The sequence below is a fragment of the Panthera uncia genome, chromosome X (genome assembly GCF_023721935.1).
Source record: "Panthera uncia isolate 11264 chromosome X, Puncia_PCG_1.0, whole genome shotgun sequence".
NCBI classification, from domain to species: Eukaryota; Metazoa; Chordata; class Mammalia; order Carnivora; family Felidae; genus Panthera; species Panthera uncia.
This window is the reverse complement of record NC_064817.1, coordinates 120370731-120384077: the sequence shown is the minus strand read 5'-3', so window position 1 is coordinate 120384077 and position 13347 is coordinate 120370731. Positions and strand designations below refer to the sequence as shown.

General features: G+C 42.8%; 1 protein-coding gene across 1 annotated transcript in view; it reads right to left on the bottom strand.

Annotated features, from left to right (window-relative positions):
- Positions 1 to 13347, bottom strand: part of ZNF185 (zinc finger protein 185 with LIM domain) — a 56704-nt gene that overhangs the window by 5122 nt on the left and 38235 nt on the right. Inside the window, exons 17-20 of the mRNA XM_049644447.1 lie at positions 7426 to 7623; positions 4475 to 4585; positions 3342 to 3422; positions 843 to 914 (exon numbers count right to left, since the gene is read on the bottom strand). Of these exons, the coding sequence (XP_049500404.1) occupies positions 843 to 914; positions 3342 to 3422; positions 4475 to 4585; positions 7426 to 7623 (462 nt within the window). The remainder of the gene's footprint in view (positions 1 to 842; positions 915 to 3341; positions 3423 to 4474; positions 4586 to 7425; positions 7624 to 13347) is intronic.

Here is a 13347-nt window from a genome sequence, read left to right as displayed (position 1 = left end):
TTACCATGATCATCTCAGGTTTGGTCCCTCCATCATGTAGGGCTCAGTCTCTTAACAGTGTTGCTAAAGACTCCTGCCTTAATCAAAATCCTGTTCCCCGCCCCCCATGTATTTTACCATCACCAGTTTCAGCTCACAGTTAGTCAGATAACACAGTAGAAATACCCCTGACCTGGGAGTAGTCATGGACCTGGGATTTAGTCCTGGCTCTGCCACTAACTCACTGTGTAACATATGGTACATTATTTATTCTTTTCAGGCTTGTTCCCTTCACTGTGACCTGAGTGAACTGCATCTCTAAGACTCCTTTCTCTTTTATTTCAAGAATTTAGAAATAGGACTTCTTTATCATTAAGACCATCCTGTGGCCACTGTCATCTAGTGACAGCTTTAAAAACTGCTGAATGAAGCAATGTCTGCACCTTCATTCAATTCACATGAATGGCTCTCTCTGGCTTCTTGATGATAGCAACCCATTTTTCCTCACTTTCCACCTATTGCTGTCTTTTGTAGTTTAGTTTTTTTTCTTTCTGGTCATATTTACAGGTTAATTAAGTGATCATTTAGGTTCTAATTCCAAGGGCCTCTCCTGCTAACATGAGCTCCCTGGGCTTTCAGACATCATAATTTCCCTTCTCAGTAGCCTTTTGAGTTTGCCCTCTTTGTCTTAGCTGGGTCCAAAGGCTTTAGTTGCCACAAGTGTGACACCCCAAGGACAGATCTGCAAGTGGATCAGAAGCAGCCAAATGGAAGACAAAAGCAAATAGACTTAGTGTGGAAATGTCTCTCAGCTGTTTCTTCTCTGTAGACCTGAGAGCTCCCTGGAAAGATAGTAGACTTACCTCTCAGAGTACAGAGAGCTGTCACATGCAGGTTTCTTCTCCACGTCACACGAGTCTTCAATGCTTCTAATGCTGCAGAGAGTGTGATGGGGAAGAAGAGGGCAGAAGATGGGAACCAGATGACTACCACAGTCATGAGCGGAAATGCTTTTATAATATTTTTAATCCTGTGGCCACAAGCTGAGACATGGTTCTGCATGGCCAGCCATCATCTTATGCTGAAGGGCAGTGGAAGCTTTGAAGTTGGTGCCAGGGAGGCATAATTCTCTTGGAGAAGGGCTCTTGCATGGGGGCAAAGAATACCTGCCATGCTGAGGAAGATGACAAGGGCAGTGGCCATGATTCTTAAGGCTGTGTATTCCAGGAGGCACCCTCCCAGATTCACTGACCAGTAGGAAAAGATCATGGCTCTTCTCCCCACATATGCGTCTGGGTTATAATGTGAGTCACTAAGAGCCCACTCACAGCAGAAATCAGACGTTAGGAATGGGAGCAAATAAAAGAAGGAAAGATTCTGACATATTACCTGTGTTTGAGTTACAGGGGGAATTGGGGTGAAGTTTTTTTTTTTCCGTTTCGCATCTTTATTTTCAATATGACTTTTGATAATAAACACAAATGATTAAAAAAAAACCCTATTGTCAGGAAAGTGTGACCAGCTACAAGCCATGGGATACACTTTAGTGAAGCTGCCATTCTCACAGGAGCCATGTGGTGGCCATGAGAGGTAGCCAGAAAAACTGCTGTTCAGAGGTTAAGTGATTTGCCTAAGGTCATGCTTGGAGTAAGGAGTGAGCTAGAATTTCAGTCCAGGTTCTGTTTTTTTTGTGTGTGTGTGTGTGTGTGTTTTTTTTTTCTCAGCATTAAGCTTATCTCTAAGCTTCCTGGAAGGTAAAGGAAAAGGGGGAAACACAATACACTACACAATCCTCCAATAGAGAAACTCTGCTTTTTTCATAAGACATAACATTTTAACTGAATGTAAACTTCAATTTTAAAATAAATTTAGATGGGGTGCCTAGATGGCTCAATCGGTTAAGCGTCTGACTTCGGCTCAGGTCATGATCTCACAACTCGTGAGTTTGAGCCTCGTGTTGGGCTCTGTGCTGACTGCTCTGAGCCTGGAGCCTGCTTCAGATTCTGTGTCTCCTTCTTTCTCTTTGCCCCTCCCCTGCTCATTCTCTCTCTCTCTCTCTCTCTCTCAAAAATAAACATTAAAATTTTTTCAAATAAATGTAGTTGTCATATGGTAAGAATTAAAGTTTACAGAGGAGTGGGAATGACAGAAGAAAACCCAGGAGACAGAGTTCAGTCAAGTAACACTCCTAGAGGCAAATGCTGGATGGCAGGGACAGCTCCCTCGGGGGTGCTGGGGTTTTTGCATATATTATTTCTAATCTCAAAACCTCCCTAAAACAAACCTATAGAGTCAGAAAACAGATCAGTGGTGGCCAGGGGCTGTGGCTGGTGGTGTGGGAGGCTGCTAATGGTTATGTGGTTTCCTTTTGGGGTGATGAAAATTGGATTGTATTGTGGTGATGGCTGCACACATGATGAATGTACTAAACGCCCCTGAATTGCACACTTTAAAGAGGGAAGTTTATGACACGTGAATTATATCTCAATAAAGTTATTGACAAAAACCACCCTTAGGAGTTACAGGTGAAGAAACTGAGGCTCAGAAAGGTTGAGAATCTTGTGAAAAATGACCCAACCAATGGGGGCCAAGCTAGGGCTTGAACTTGACATCCATGTCCATTATCCCACAACACCCATGAAAGCTGGTCCAGAATCCCCAGAGGCCCAATCATGAAATAAGGCCAGGGAGCTCCTCTCTGTAACTAAAATCCTCATCCTAGGCATGAGATGATGTGCCATAAAAAAATATTCCTGGGAGAATGGTATGTCAGTGTAGATTACTTTTTAACTGAGGTGGCATGAAGGTATCCTTCCATGTGGCATCAGGAAACAAGCAGATAAAGAGATGATGAGTGAAAAGTTAAGTATATATCAGGAACTGTAGTCAAATGTGTGCTCAAATGTGTGCAATTAATGGCCATACAGTGGCCATACAGCAATTAAATGTGAGGAACCCTGGCATGCTGGAAAGGGCATGGGAGCTTAAGAGATGGTAGAGATGGGATTAACTAGATAAAAGAGATTGGAACAGGATGGAATTAACTAGATAAAAAGTCCTTAAGGGCTTTGCCAGCTCTGTAAAGAGGAATGCTCTTAGAATTTCACTAAAGAAAGCTTGTGGTCTACCAAGAAAAAAAGTTAGGCAGAAGGGCATGGCACTGGAAGTAGGATGTAGGATGAATTAACAATAAAGGGGAACACAAAGGTACCAACTTAGGTAGAACAGCTTGAAATCATGTCTGTGGGCAATTATATCATTCATCCATTCAATAAATGATTACACAGAAACAATTCTGGGCCAAGCCCTGGATGAGGTATGGGGGATTCAGGATCATGGAAGGATCTGAGACTTGCTCTTACCTGTCATAGCATGAAGACACTGGCTTCCCAGAGGATACCTCACTAGCATTCATGTATTCCTTCATGAAGAGAATCCCTTTGCTGTAAAAGAAGCACAGTGAAACAGAAAGAGGTATACTGAAAGATTCCAGGGCACTGGGTCTTGCCCAAAGGAGGGTCCCAAGGCTGGGAGGAAGTGAAGGAGCTTATGGTAAGCCCTGGAGGTAGAGGCACTGATGGGCTCTAACTGCCACCAGGCAAGGAAAATGGCAAACAAGAGCTGCTGCACTGGTGAGTGTACTATTGACTGGGCTGAAATTGGAGGCTGTGGGCTCAGGTTGCTGTGTACAAATGTGAGAGCCCTAGAAAAAGGCTCCCTGCAATCAATGTCAACATGCTTTCCTTCATGAAGATCTCTATACTATGGGAGGCTTGTCCCCCACCTCCCCAGACTGCAGTAAAGTGAACTTCCTATCTTCCTCTCTGACTGCATTTTCTTCCCCTTTTGCCCTGGCTCAGGATAGTTTCCAAACTGCAGCCGTAGACTGTTGGTCCTTGCCACTCTGTGTGAATCTCTAGCAACAATAAAATCTCTCCCTTCTCAATCCTAGATAGGCCTGTGGCAAAACTGGAAGTCAGCTTCATGTTTGGCTTACCATGGCCCTGAATTTGACCTTTATCAAGCTGGCTTGATGTTATCAGAGAGTGCTCTGATCTCCTTGCCCTCCCCATACACACACCTCACTCAGCCTTCCTGCAATAGCTAATACTGCAGGCGAGGCCAGGAGTGTAGGTGAAGCAGTAAATAATGTGAGAGAGACAGACATAGGCTCTGGCCTCAGTGGGCTTTCTCTGGCCTTACCACATGTTTCTCAAGAGATATTATTAGCAAGGTCCTACAGATGGCAGAACACCAGGAATTGACATTGGGATAGGGGGAAGGGGATACGATGAGACTCTGTCCAGGCTTACAAACAGGACTTTAAATTGGGGAGATCTGGACTACACTATGTGGTCCCTTAACCAATGGGATTCTGGGAATTGGGGGTGGCACTAGAGCTAATATTAGGGAAGTGACATGGGGCAAAAACCAAGTCGTTTAGCTCTTGGGGGGATATAGCCCAGAGAACACCTCCCAGGTTGTCTCTTATTACCTGGTTGAAATGGAGTCCAATTCACTTGGGGAGGCTGGGATGTAAACATGAGGCTGCTCAGTAGAAGGAGTAGTGGTAACAGTGACCATACAGCTTGAGGGGTTTTTCACCCTGAAGGAAGTAAATGGAGGGGGGAGTTTGTCAACACTGAGAGCTGACATCTGCCAAGGTCAAATAGGGTTTGGGGGCCTACTCCTGAGACTGCCACTTGAAGGAGTTAAAAAATATGCCAATGTTTTTAAAACAACCCACACAAATCACGGAGCTTATACAAGTTATACAAGTCTCCTGAGATCAGTGGGTAGAACCACTTACTTTATAGATAAGAAAATCCAGGTTAAGTGACCCAGGTAACACTGAGTCAGTGGCAAGACCTTAATCTTACAGATCCTCCCAGAACTCCCCAGTACAGCCAAAGGCCTTGGCCTGTGACTCACTTGATTTGAGCAGAGCCATTGAGCTGACAGGGACTTGACAGAACAACTCAACTCACCTCCTCACTGGATGGGACAGCCCCTTCCTAGGATCAGCTCTATCCCCCATCCTCCAGAGAACTCTCTGGAGAATAGAAGGCCAAGGGAGAGAGGGACAAATGAATTTAGGCATCACCAAAGAAGAGACTTGGATGTACCTCATTCTGGAAGGCATTTGCCACAAGCAGAGGCAAGAAACTGACACATATGATGGTTTTTCTGAATCTCCACCATTTGACTGTACACACAGTCCTTGGCCTAGAATCTGACCTCCTAGCTGGCTTGCAAGGTTTTTCTCTGGCCAGGCCCTTACTTGCTTTCACTCTGCCTGTTCCTGGGTCACCAGTCCCATACCCAAAGCTGCCATAGCTGCTTGCTGCCGTCTAAGGCACTCTGTTGGGCACCACCACTGCCCCCCCCCAAAACTTGTGCCATCCCCTTTACATCTACCCACTCTCCAGCGGCCTTGGGACAGCTCTATAGGCATACATTGTCTTGGGATGAATTTGGCTTCTCTCCAACATGTTGCTGCTCAGATCAAGTTCTGGATGTGGCCGTCTCAACCTGACCCGGGTTCTGGGGTATCACTCCCTTGTTACAGAATCCAGTGTTCAAGACCTCAACTAGTTTAACAGTGGGCAGGGGTGAGAACAATCATGATCTTGTACTGCCTAGCTCCCCAGCCTCATCTTCTCAAACTATTTCATACACACACACACACACACACACACACACACACACCTGAATCTCTAGCCACACTAACTGCCCTAATACCTTTGCACATAACACCACCTTCTCCTTTCAGAAACCCTTCTGGAGTACTTGTTCTATCACCTCAGAGAAGTACCTTGCTTTGGGCATAGTACCCTGCTTTTATGTACCCAGTGATCCTATGCCTATTCCTATGTCACCCTATGATATAGGAATGAACCATGGAAACTAGAGGAGGTGGGCTGACTGGGAAGGGAGGCCCCATGGGAAAGACAGATGGGGGATAAAATACAGAGCCAGAGTATGAGGAGAAACTGAATGCATGAGGAAAGAACAACTAGCAAGTGTCCGGCATTCTGTGGTCCATACTTAGCACAATAACTGAAGGGACAATAGAGCTGAAGGGGCAAGGTAAAAAAAATTCCGTGGGGATCCTTCTAGGACTGCAATGTGAGCAATTGAAGACCCCCACCAGGAAGGCTCTTATTCCTGGTCAGGTAACATCCCACCTCCCTCCCATAGCCTCCTCCTCCTAATCTAAGATCCAGCCCTGGCCCTGCCCACCTGGTCTCCTTTCTCCCTCCTCACTTCACTTCTTAGCCTCCATCCACAGAACCCTTCATTTATTCTCTTCTTCTCAGCTCCCTCTCCCATTGTGGTCTCTGTACATGCTGCCTGTGTTGTGTCTTTCCAGGTTGTTTTCCAGTCTGGCTCTTCCTTGTGCTTCAGGCCTCAACTTAATTGTATCCTTCTTAGCAGAAAAGCTTTCCCCAACAATCTGAGCTACAACACTCCTTGTCCCAGCCTCTCTCATCAGAGGACCCAGTTTCCTTCTTTTCTGGGCTTATCACAAATGGAGAAGCACAAATAGAGCACAGCCATTAGCAGCATAGGCTCTGGACTCTGACTGTCTGGGTTCTGATCCCTGTTAGACCACTGCCTGGCCAAATGACTGTTGGCAAGCTATTTAACCTCCCTCTGCTTTAGTTTCTGCTCTGTAGATCTGAGATAATAGCACCTCCCCTATAGGGTTGGTGTGAGAATGAGACAAGTACACATAAGGCACAAGAACAGTGCCTGCACATTTTCAGTACACAGCAGACACTAATGGTTGTCATTATGGTATTGTTGCTATAGTGTTTATTCATTGGTACACCATGCAGTCCCTGAGGGTAAGTGCTCAGGGGCCTGGCCTTCTTGCTCAATGTGGGTGATACCTACAACTGGTTCATAGAAGGTACTTATATTTTGTCTCTAGGCCCATGGCTCTTGCTTACTTCCAAACTCATGGTTGCTTTGGGGAAAGATCTCCAGAGAGCAAAGAGAGCACCCAAATGTTGCCATGCAAGGCCACCCTTGTAGGGGTGGCAGTGGAAGAGTTCATCCAACATCCTTTATCTCTGATAGGAGCTCCTGTTCACACCAGGGTACACCTTCCTCAGAGATCTTCCATCTCCATTAATGGCAAAGGCATTCCACATCCCTCTCCTGACCCAGGTCTTCATGCTCCGGATGGCTGCCAGAAAACATGGTACTCTGTTCACCTTCTCTGTTCCAGGATTGGTCTAAAAGATTTGATGCTATGGCTTCAAACTGAAGCCGATGAGGACCTACCCCTGGGCACTCATTGCTGGTCACCTTTCCACTGCTTCCTGGCCACTTATATCTGCAGAGAGGATTGCCTAACATGTTAGGGTTTGTTCTGGATGGTGGCTCATGAAAAGAAACCTGGGCTGTAGTAGGAGCCCAGCACAGTGTAATGCTTACCTGCTGGTGTGGCTTCCCAGTTCTACAAGCTCCTCTGGTCTTCTGGGGCTGCTCTGCTGCTCTGGGGTTCTGGGGGCTGCAGACTGCTGGGAGGGTGCAGCTGGGTCCCCGTGGCCACCTCTCAGGACTGCAGGCCTCTCCTGCCATGTCTCTCCCACTTCGGCAGCCACATTCTTGTCTTCAGAATCAGCCAAGGTGCTGAGGAACAGTGAACACCTTTACGGAATGAGTCTTTGGGACCAGTCCTTCTTCACCCACTGCATGCTGATGTCACCTACTGTGGCCATAATGGGCTCCTCTCCCAGAGGGTGGGGAAGAGAGGAGCCCAGTACGGCCCCCACCCCAGGGAGAGTCTGTCTCCCCTTTGGGGGTAACCCAGCACTACTGCTCCCTTCCTACTGACAAAGACAGTCTCCAAGAACACATGATTACTTCAATGAGGTTTTAAAAGACAGTCTTCTTCTAGTTGGAAACAGTTGCATTCCTGTCCCCTCCTTCCATTGGCATTTTTTTTTTTTTGCAAGGCTTCCCTGTCCCAGTCCATCTGTCCTGTCTAAAAAGCCTCAAGCCATCTGGTCTCCTCCCCAAGCAGTAGTGTTCAGACGACTTATGAACACAGCCAGTCCTGCCAGTGCCCAGCTGTCTGGGAAGGAGCATCTCCCCTAGGCTCCCCTGGCAGGCTGGGTGAAGGTGACAAAAGGGAAACAGACCATAACGCTCACTGGGTTTTCAAAGGGGCTAATGACCCCCAAATTGGTCACCAATACCCAAAGACTCTGGGCCAGGCCAGAAATATGTGCCTTGGCCCATTTGTGATCCTCAAGCGCCATCTGGTGGCTGCTATGGGCAAGACTGCAGCATAAGCCCTGCCCAGTACATCCATTTTCCTTATAGATGGTCACATTTCCCAGCAGGCACCGCGGTCAGAACGCTTGGCTGCAGGAAATGGTGGTGCTCGCGGTGCGCACACACTGAAATGCGTAGGAGCCTGGCGCACACACAGGCAGGTGCATACGTATGTTGTGGCAGCCTTATTTTCACAGCTAGGAGTATGTGTCTTCTTTATTGCTAAGTAGTCCTAGCTATTATTACGAGGTAATAGTATTTTCATCCTCTTTTTACGATGAACAATCTGGGGTAAGCGTCCCTTTGCAGGTCATAAATGGCAGTCAGAATGGAACTTCAGCCTCCCTCCCTGGGAGATGAAAGTGGAATGGAAGCAGAAGCAAGAGCTCATCACTTAAATGTCCGAGATAAGAGATAAGTATACAAACAAAAAGTTTGAAAAACCTCAGTTTCTTCCCCACAACAGCCAAACATTATGAAAGAGCTGTCTACACTTACTCTTGTGACTTCTTGACTCATTTTTCCTTGTCAACTCTCCACTGAAGCTACTATTGCTTCCCAATATCCCAAATTATCTGTGCCTAGTACCAATATCTGGTCCTTTAGCCCTTGCCCCCACTGGGGACTCTCCAGAATCTCAGGGACCCCAAAAGCAATCATCTGAAGCTGAAAAACTTAATTTGAAATGCTCTGGATATTTTATCCAGGTAGATGAGCCTTGGAGACACCCCAAGGGCTGTTTCTCTTGCTCCCTCACTCCTCGCTTAGATACAGTCTCCATAAGATTACTATCCAGGCAAAAAAAAAAAAAAAATTCTTAAAACCCTCCTCTACAAATAGTAGTAGGAACCTTTAGTCTTCATGTGGAACAGGTAACCTCAATTTACCCATCCACCAGAAACACAATTCTCATAAAAAATAAAGTGGGGCAAAGACAAGAGCTAACTCATAAAACCAGTGAATTTCTGTGTGTGTTTATACTTACTCATGGCTGAAAATTTAGAATTAAAGCCATGAGATCTCTGCTTGTGTTTGTCTATATGTTTATGTATATATGTTTGTGTATATATGTATGTTATATATGTATAATATTTTCTTATCTCTGGAGAGTATACCAAATTAATTTATAAAATCCTTTATCTTCTATTCCAAATAACTTAGAGATAAATAAGCACTTACACAAATTAAACATTCCTAAAACTTTCATAAATTAAAGAAACAATTTCTAATACTTTGTAAAAAAACAGTATTCTTATAAAAACTAACACAAATGGCTAAAATTAACAACACTGGAAACAACAGATATTGGTGGGGATGTGGAGAAAGTTGGTGGGAATGCAAACTGGTGCAGCCACTATGAAAATAGTATGGAATTCCCTCAAAAAGTTAAAAATAGAACTATCCTACCATTCAGCAATTTCACTATTTGGTATTTATCCAAAGGATATAAAAATATTGATTCAAAGGGGCATATGAACACTGATGTTTATAGCAGCATTATCAACTATAGCCAAACTATGGAAAGAACCCATATGTGCATTGACTGATGAATGGATAAAGAAAATGTTGTGTGTGTGTGCATTTATATTACTCAACCATTGAAAAGAATGAATTTTTTCCATTAGCAACAATGTTGATGAAGGTAGACTGTATTATGCTAAGCGAAAAAAGTCTGTCAGAGAAAGACAAATTTCATATGATTTCACTCATATGTGGAATTTGAGAAACAAAAGAGATGAAGATAGGTGAAGATAAAAAGAGAGAGAGAGGAGAAAACCATAAGAGATTCTTAATTTTAGAGAACAAACTGTGGGTTGATAGAGCACTGTGGGTGGGAGATGGGCTAATAGGGTGACAAGTATCAAGGAGGGCACTTGTGATGATCACTGTGTGTTATATGTAAGTGATGAATCACTAAATTCTACACCTGAGACCAATTTTGCCATATATGTTAACTCACTAGGTTTTAAATAAAAACTTAAAAAAGAAAACAAAAACCCAAATATTTTAAAAATTCTAGTTCAAAAACTTAGCTAAATCTTTGGCAAACAAGACTAGTTTAATATTCCTAATTTAATGAAAACAGCTGTCTTGTGAGTTATCAACCTTACATATAATAGAAGCACATATTTTAATTTTTTAATATTTATTTTTTTCAGAGAGTGCAGGTGCATGAATGGGAGATGGGGCAGAGAGAAAGGGAGACACAGAATCAGAAGCAGGCTCCAGGCTCTGAACTGTCAGCACAGCCTGATGCGGGGCTCAAAACCATGAACTGTGAGACGGTGACCTGAGCAGGAGTCAGATGTTTAACCGACTGAGCCACCCAAACGCCCCACACGTATTTTTATTATACTTGAGTATAATCTTCATAAAGTTAAATGGTTTAACTAGCCACAGAAGCTAGTATTACATCTACTAGATGTAATATAGTATTATATTATAAAATATATTATTTTACATTTTATATATATAATCTATGTTTAGATTATAAAAATATAAATTTGCTTTTAATCAAACTGAGGCATTATTCTGACAAACTCTATTTCAGCAGTAATTATGTTTTATAACATGTCAGCTTAAAGACAGTTTCCAAGATCTTTTTGGAAATTTAAAACCTTAGATTGATGCTAAATTAAATTAACAGATATTTACTAAGTACCTAGATAATTTCTAAGTAAGATAAAATACTGAAATATTAGTTACTAAGCCTAAGTTTAAGTTTATATACTTTTTGCTTCTTATTTTTTATAGTACAGAGAGGTTGTACATACATTTGTTAATAAATGTGTTCATTTGTGCACATTGAAAAATTATACTATAAAAAAGTTTATAACTATAAAGTTTTATGAGATATATATTCATAAGCTTTACTAGTCTACTGCAAAATGCTGGTATATGACAGATAATTCAAAATGATCTACATCTATTTTTCTCTGTAAAATAAAAGTTACTAACAGTTTAAAATTATAATCAATATGTATAAATGAGACTACTAAAAGTAATAAGGCAAAGGAGAACAACTTTGTATGCAAGGTATGAAAATATGTTTTTGTTAAGGAAAAAGAACAAGTTTGTCCTAAATTAAAATAGTGGTTCCAAAAATTTTGTAAGATGAAGTGTAAGTAGATAGTTTTAAAACTATAAAATGTTTACAGAAAATAAATTTTATTTGCCGTGTTCAAAATTTACTAAAATTTAGTGAGATTATTTATAGTATTTTCTCTTTTTAAAATTTTTTCTTAACGTTTATTTATTTTTGAGAGAGAGAGAGAGACAGAGCATGAACGGGGGAGGGTCAGACAGAGAGGGAGACACAGAATCTGAAACAGCCTCCAGGCTCTGAGCGGTCAGCACAGAGCCCGATGCGGGGCTTGAACTCATGGACCGCGAGATCATGACCTGAGCAGAAGTCGGACGGTTAACTGACTGAGCCACCCAGGCACCCCGAGATTATTTATAGTATTTTCAAAAAGAGCTCTAGTATCAAGTATTGTACTGATAAAAAACTAAAATTTGGCTTTCTCTCTGTTAAAATAGTAAGAGTTTCTTGGCTCACTGGCGTGCTCTTAATAAAAGGTTAATGATAGTTCTTTTTTCCTCAGTACTCTATTGTGAAAATGAATAAAGGAAAACCTCACTAAAATGGAGTCAGGAGGCCAGAAGTGGGAGCTCTCATGCCCTACCACTCCTTGGTGTCCTTTGCAAAACTAACAGGAAGAAGCCTAAATTTTACTATTCCAGCAGGAGGAAGATTTTCTCCTTGCCCAGCAATAGCCCAGCTCATGAGAGACTGTAACAACTCAGCCAAGGAAAAGCCGCTACACTTCAAAGTCCCAGTTCACTCCAATGGACTTTTTGTTTATAACAAGCCCTCCCAATGTTTCTCCTTTTTCTGTAATAGAGTGTTCCTCTTCTTTGCTCTTGGACTTGCTTTTACTGTAGCTTGTGTGTCCTGAATTGCAATTCTCTGCTATTCCTGAATAAACCCATTTTGCTAGTAAAATAACTGCCTTTTTATTTTTAAGGTGAACACTATCTAAAAAGAAAAGTTTTTATGTCTTATCAAACTAATATCCTATTCTTTATGTTGACGTTATCATGTCAATTATTTTTTTTCAATATGTGAAATTTATTGTCAAATTGGTTTCCATACAACACCCGGTGCTCATCCCAAAAGGTGCCCTCCTCAATACCTATCACCCACCCTCCCCTCCCTCCCACCCCCCATCAACCCTCAGTTTGTTCTCAGTTTTTAAGTCTCTTATGCTTTGGCTCTCTTCCACTCTAACCTCTTTTTTTTTTTTCTTCCCCTCTCCCATGGGTTTCTGTTAAGTTTCTCAGGATCCACATAAGAGTGAAAACATATGGTATCTGTCTTTCTCTGTATGGCTTATTTCACTTAGCATCACACTCTCCAGTTCCATCTACGTTGCTACAAAGGGCCATATTTCGTTTTTTCTCATTGCCATGTAGTACTCCATTGTGTATATAAACCACAATTTCTTTATTCATTCATCAGTTGATGGACATTTAGGCTCTTTCCATAATTTGGCTATTGTTGAGAGTGCTGCTATAAACATTGGGGTCCAAGTGCCCCTATGCATCAGTACTCCTGTATCCCTTGGGTAAATTCCTAGCAGTGCTATTGCTGGGTCATAGGGTAGGTCTATTTTTAATATTCTGAGGAACCTCCACACTGTTTTCCAGAGTGGCTGCACCAATTTGCATTCCCACCAACAGTGCAAGAGGGTTCCCGTTTCTCCACATCCTCTCCAGCGTCTATAGTCTCCTGATTTGTTCATTTTGGCCACTCTGACTGGCGTGAGGTGATATCTGAGTGTGGTTTGGATTTGTATTTCCCTGATAAGGAGTGACGTTGAGCATCTTTTCATGTGACTGTTGGCCATCCGGCTGTCTTCTTTAGAGAAGTGTCTATTCATGTTTTCTGCCCATTTCTTCACTGGGTTATTTGTTTTTCGGGTGTGGAGTTTGGTGAGCTCTTTATAGATTTTGGATACTAGCCCTTTGTCCGATATGTCATTTGCAAATATCTTTTCCCATTCCGTTGGTTGC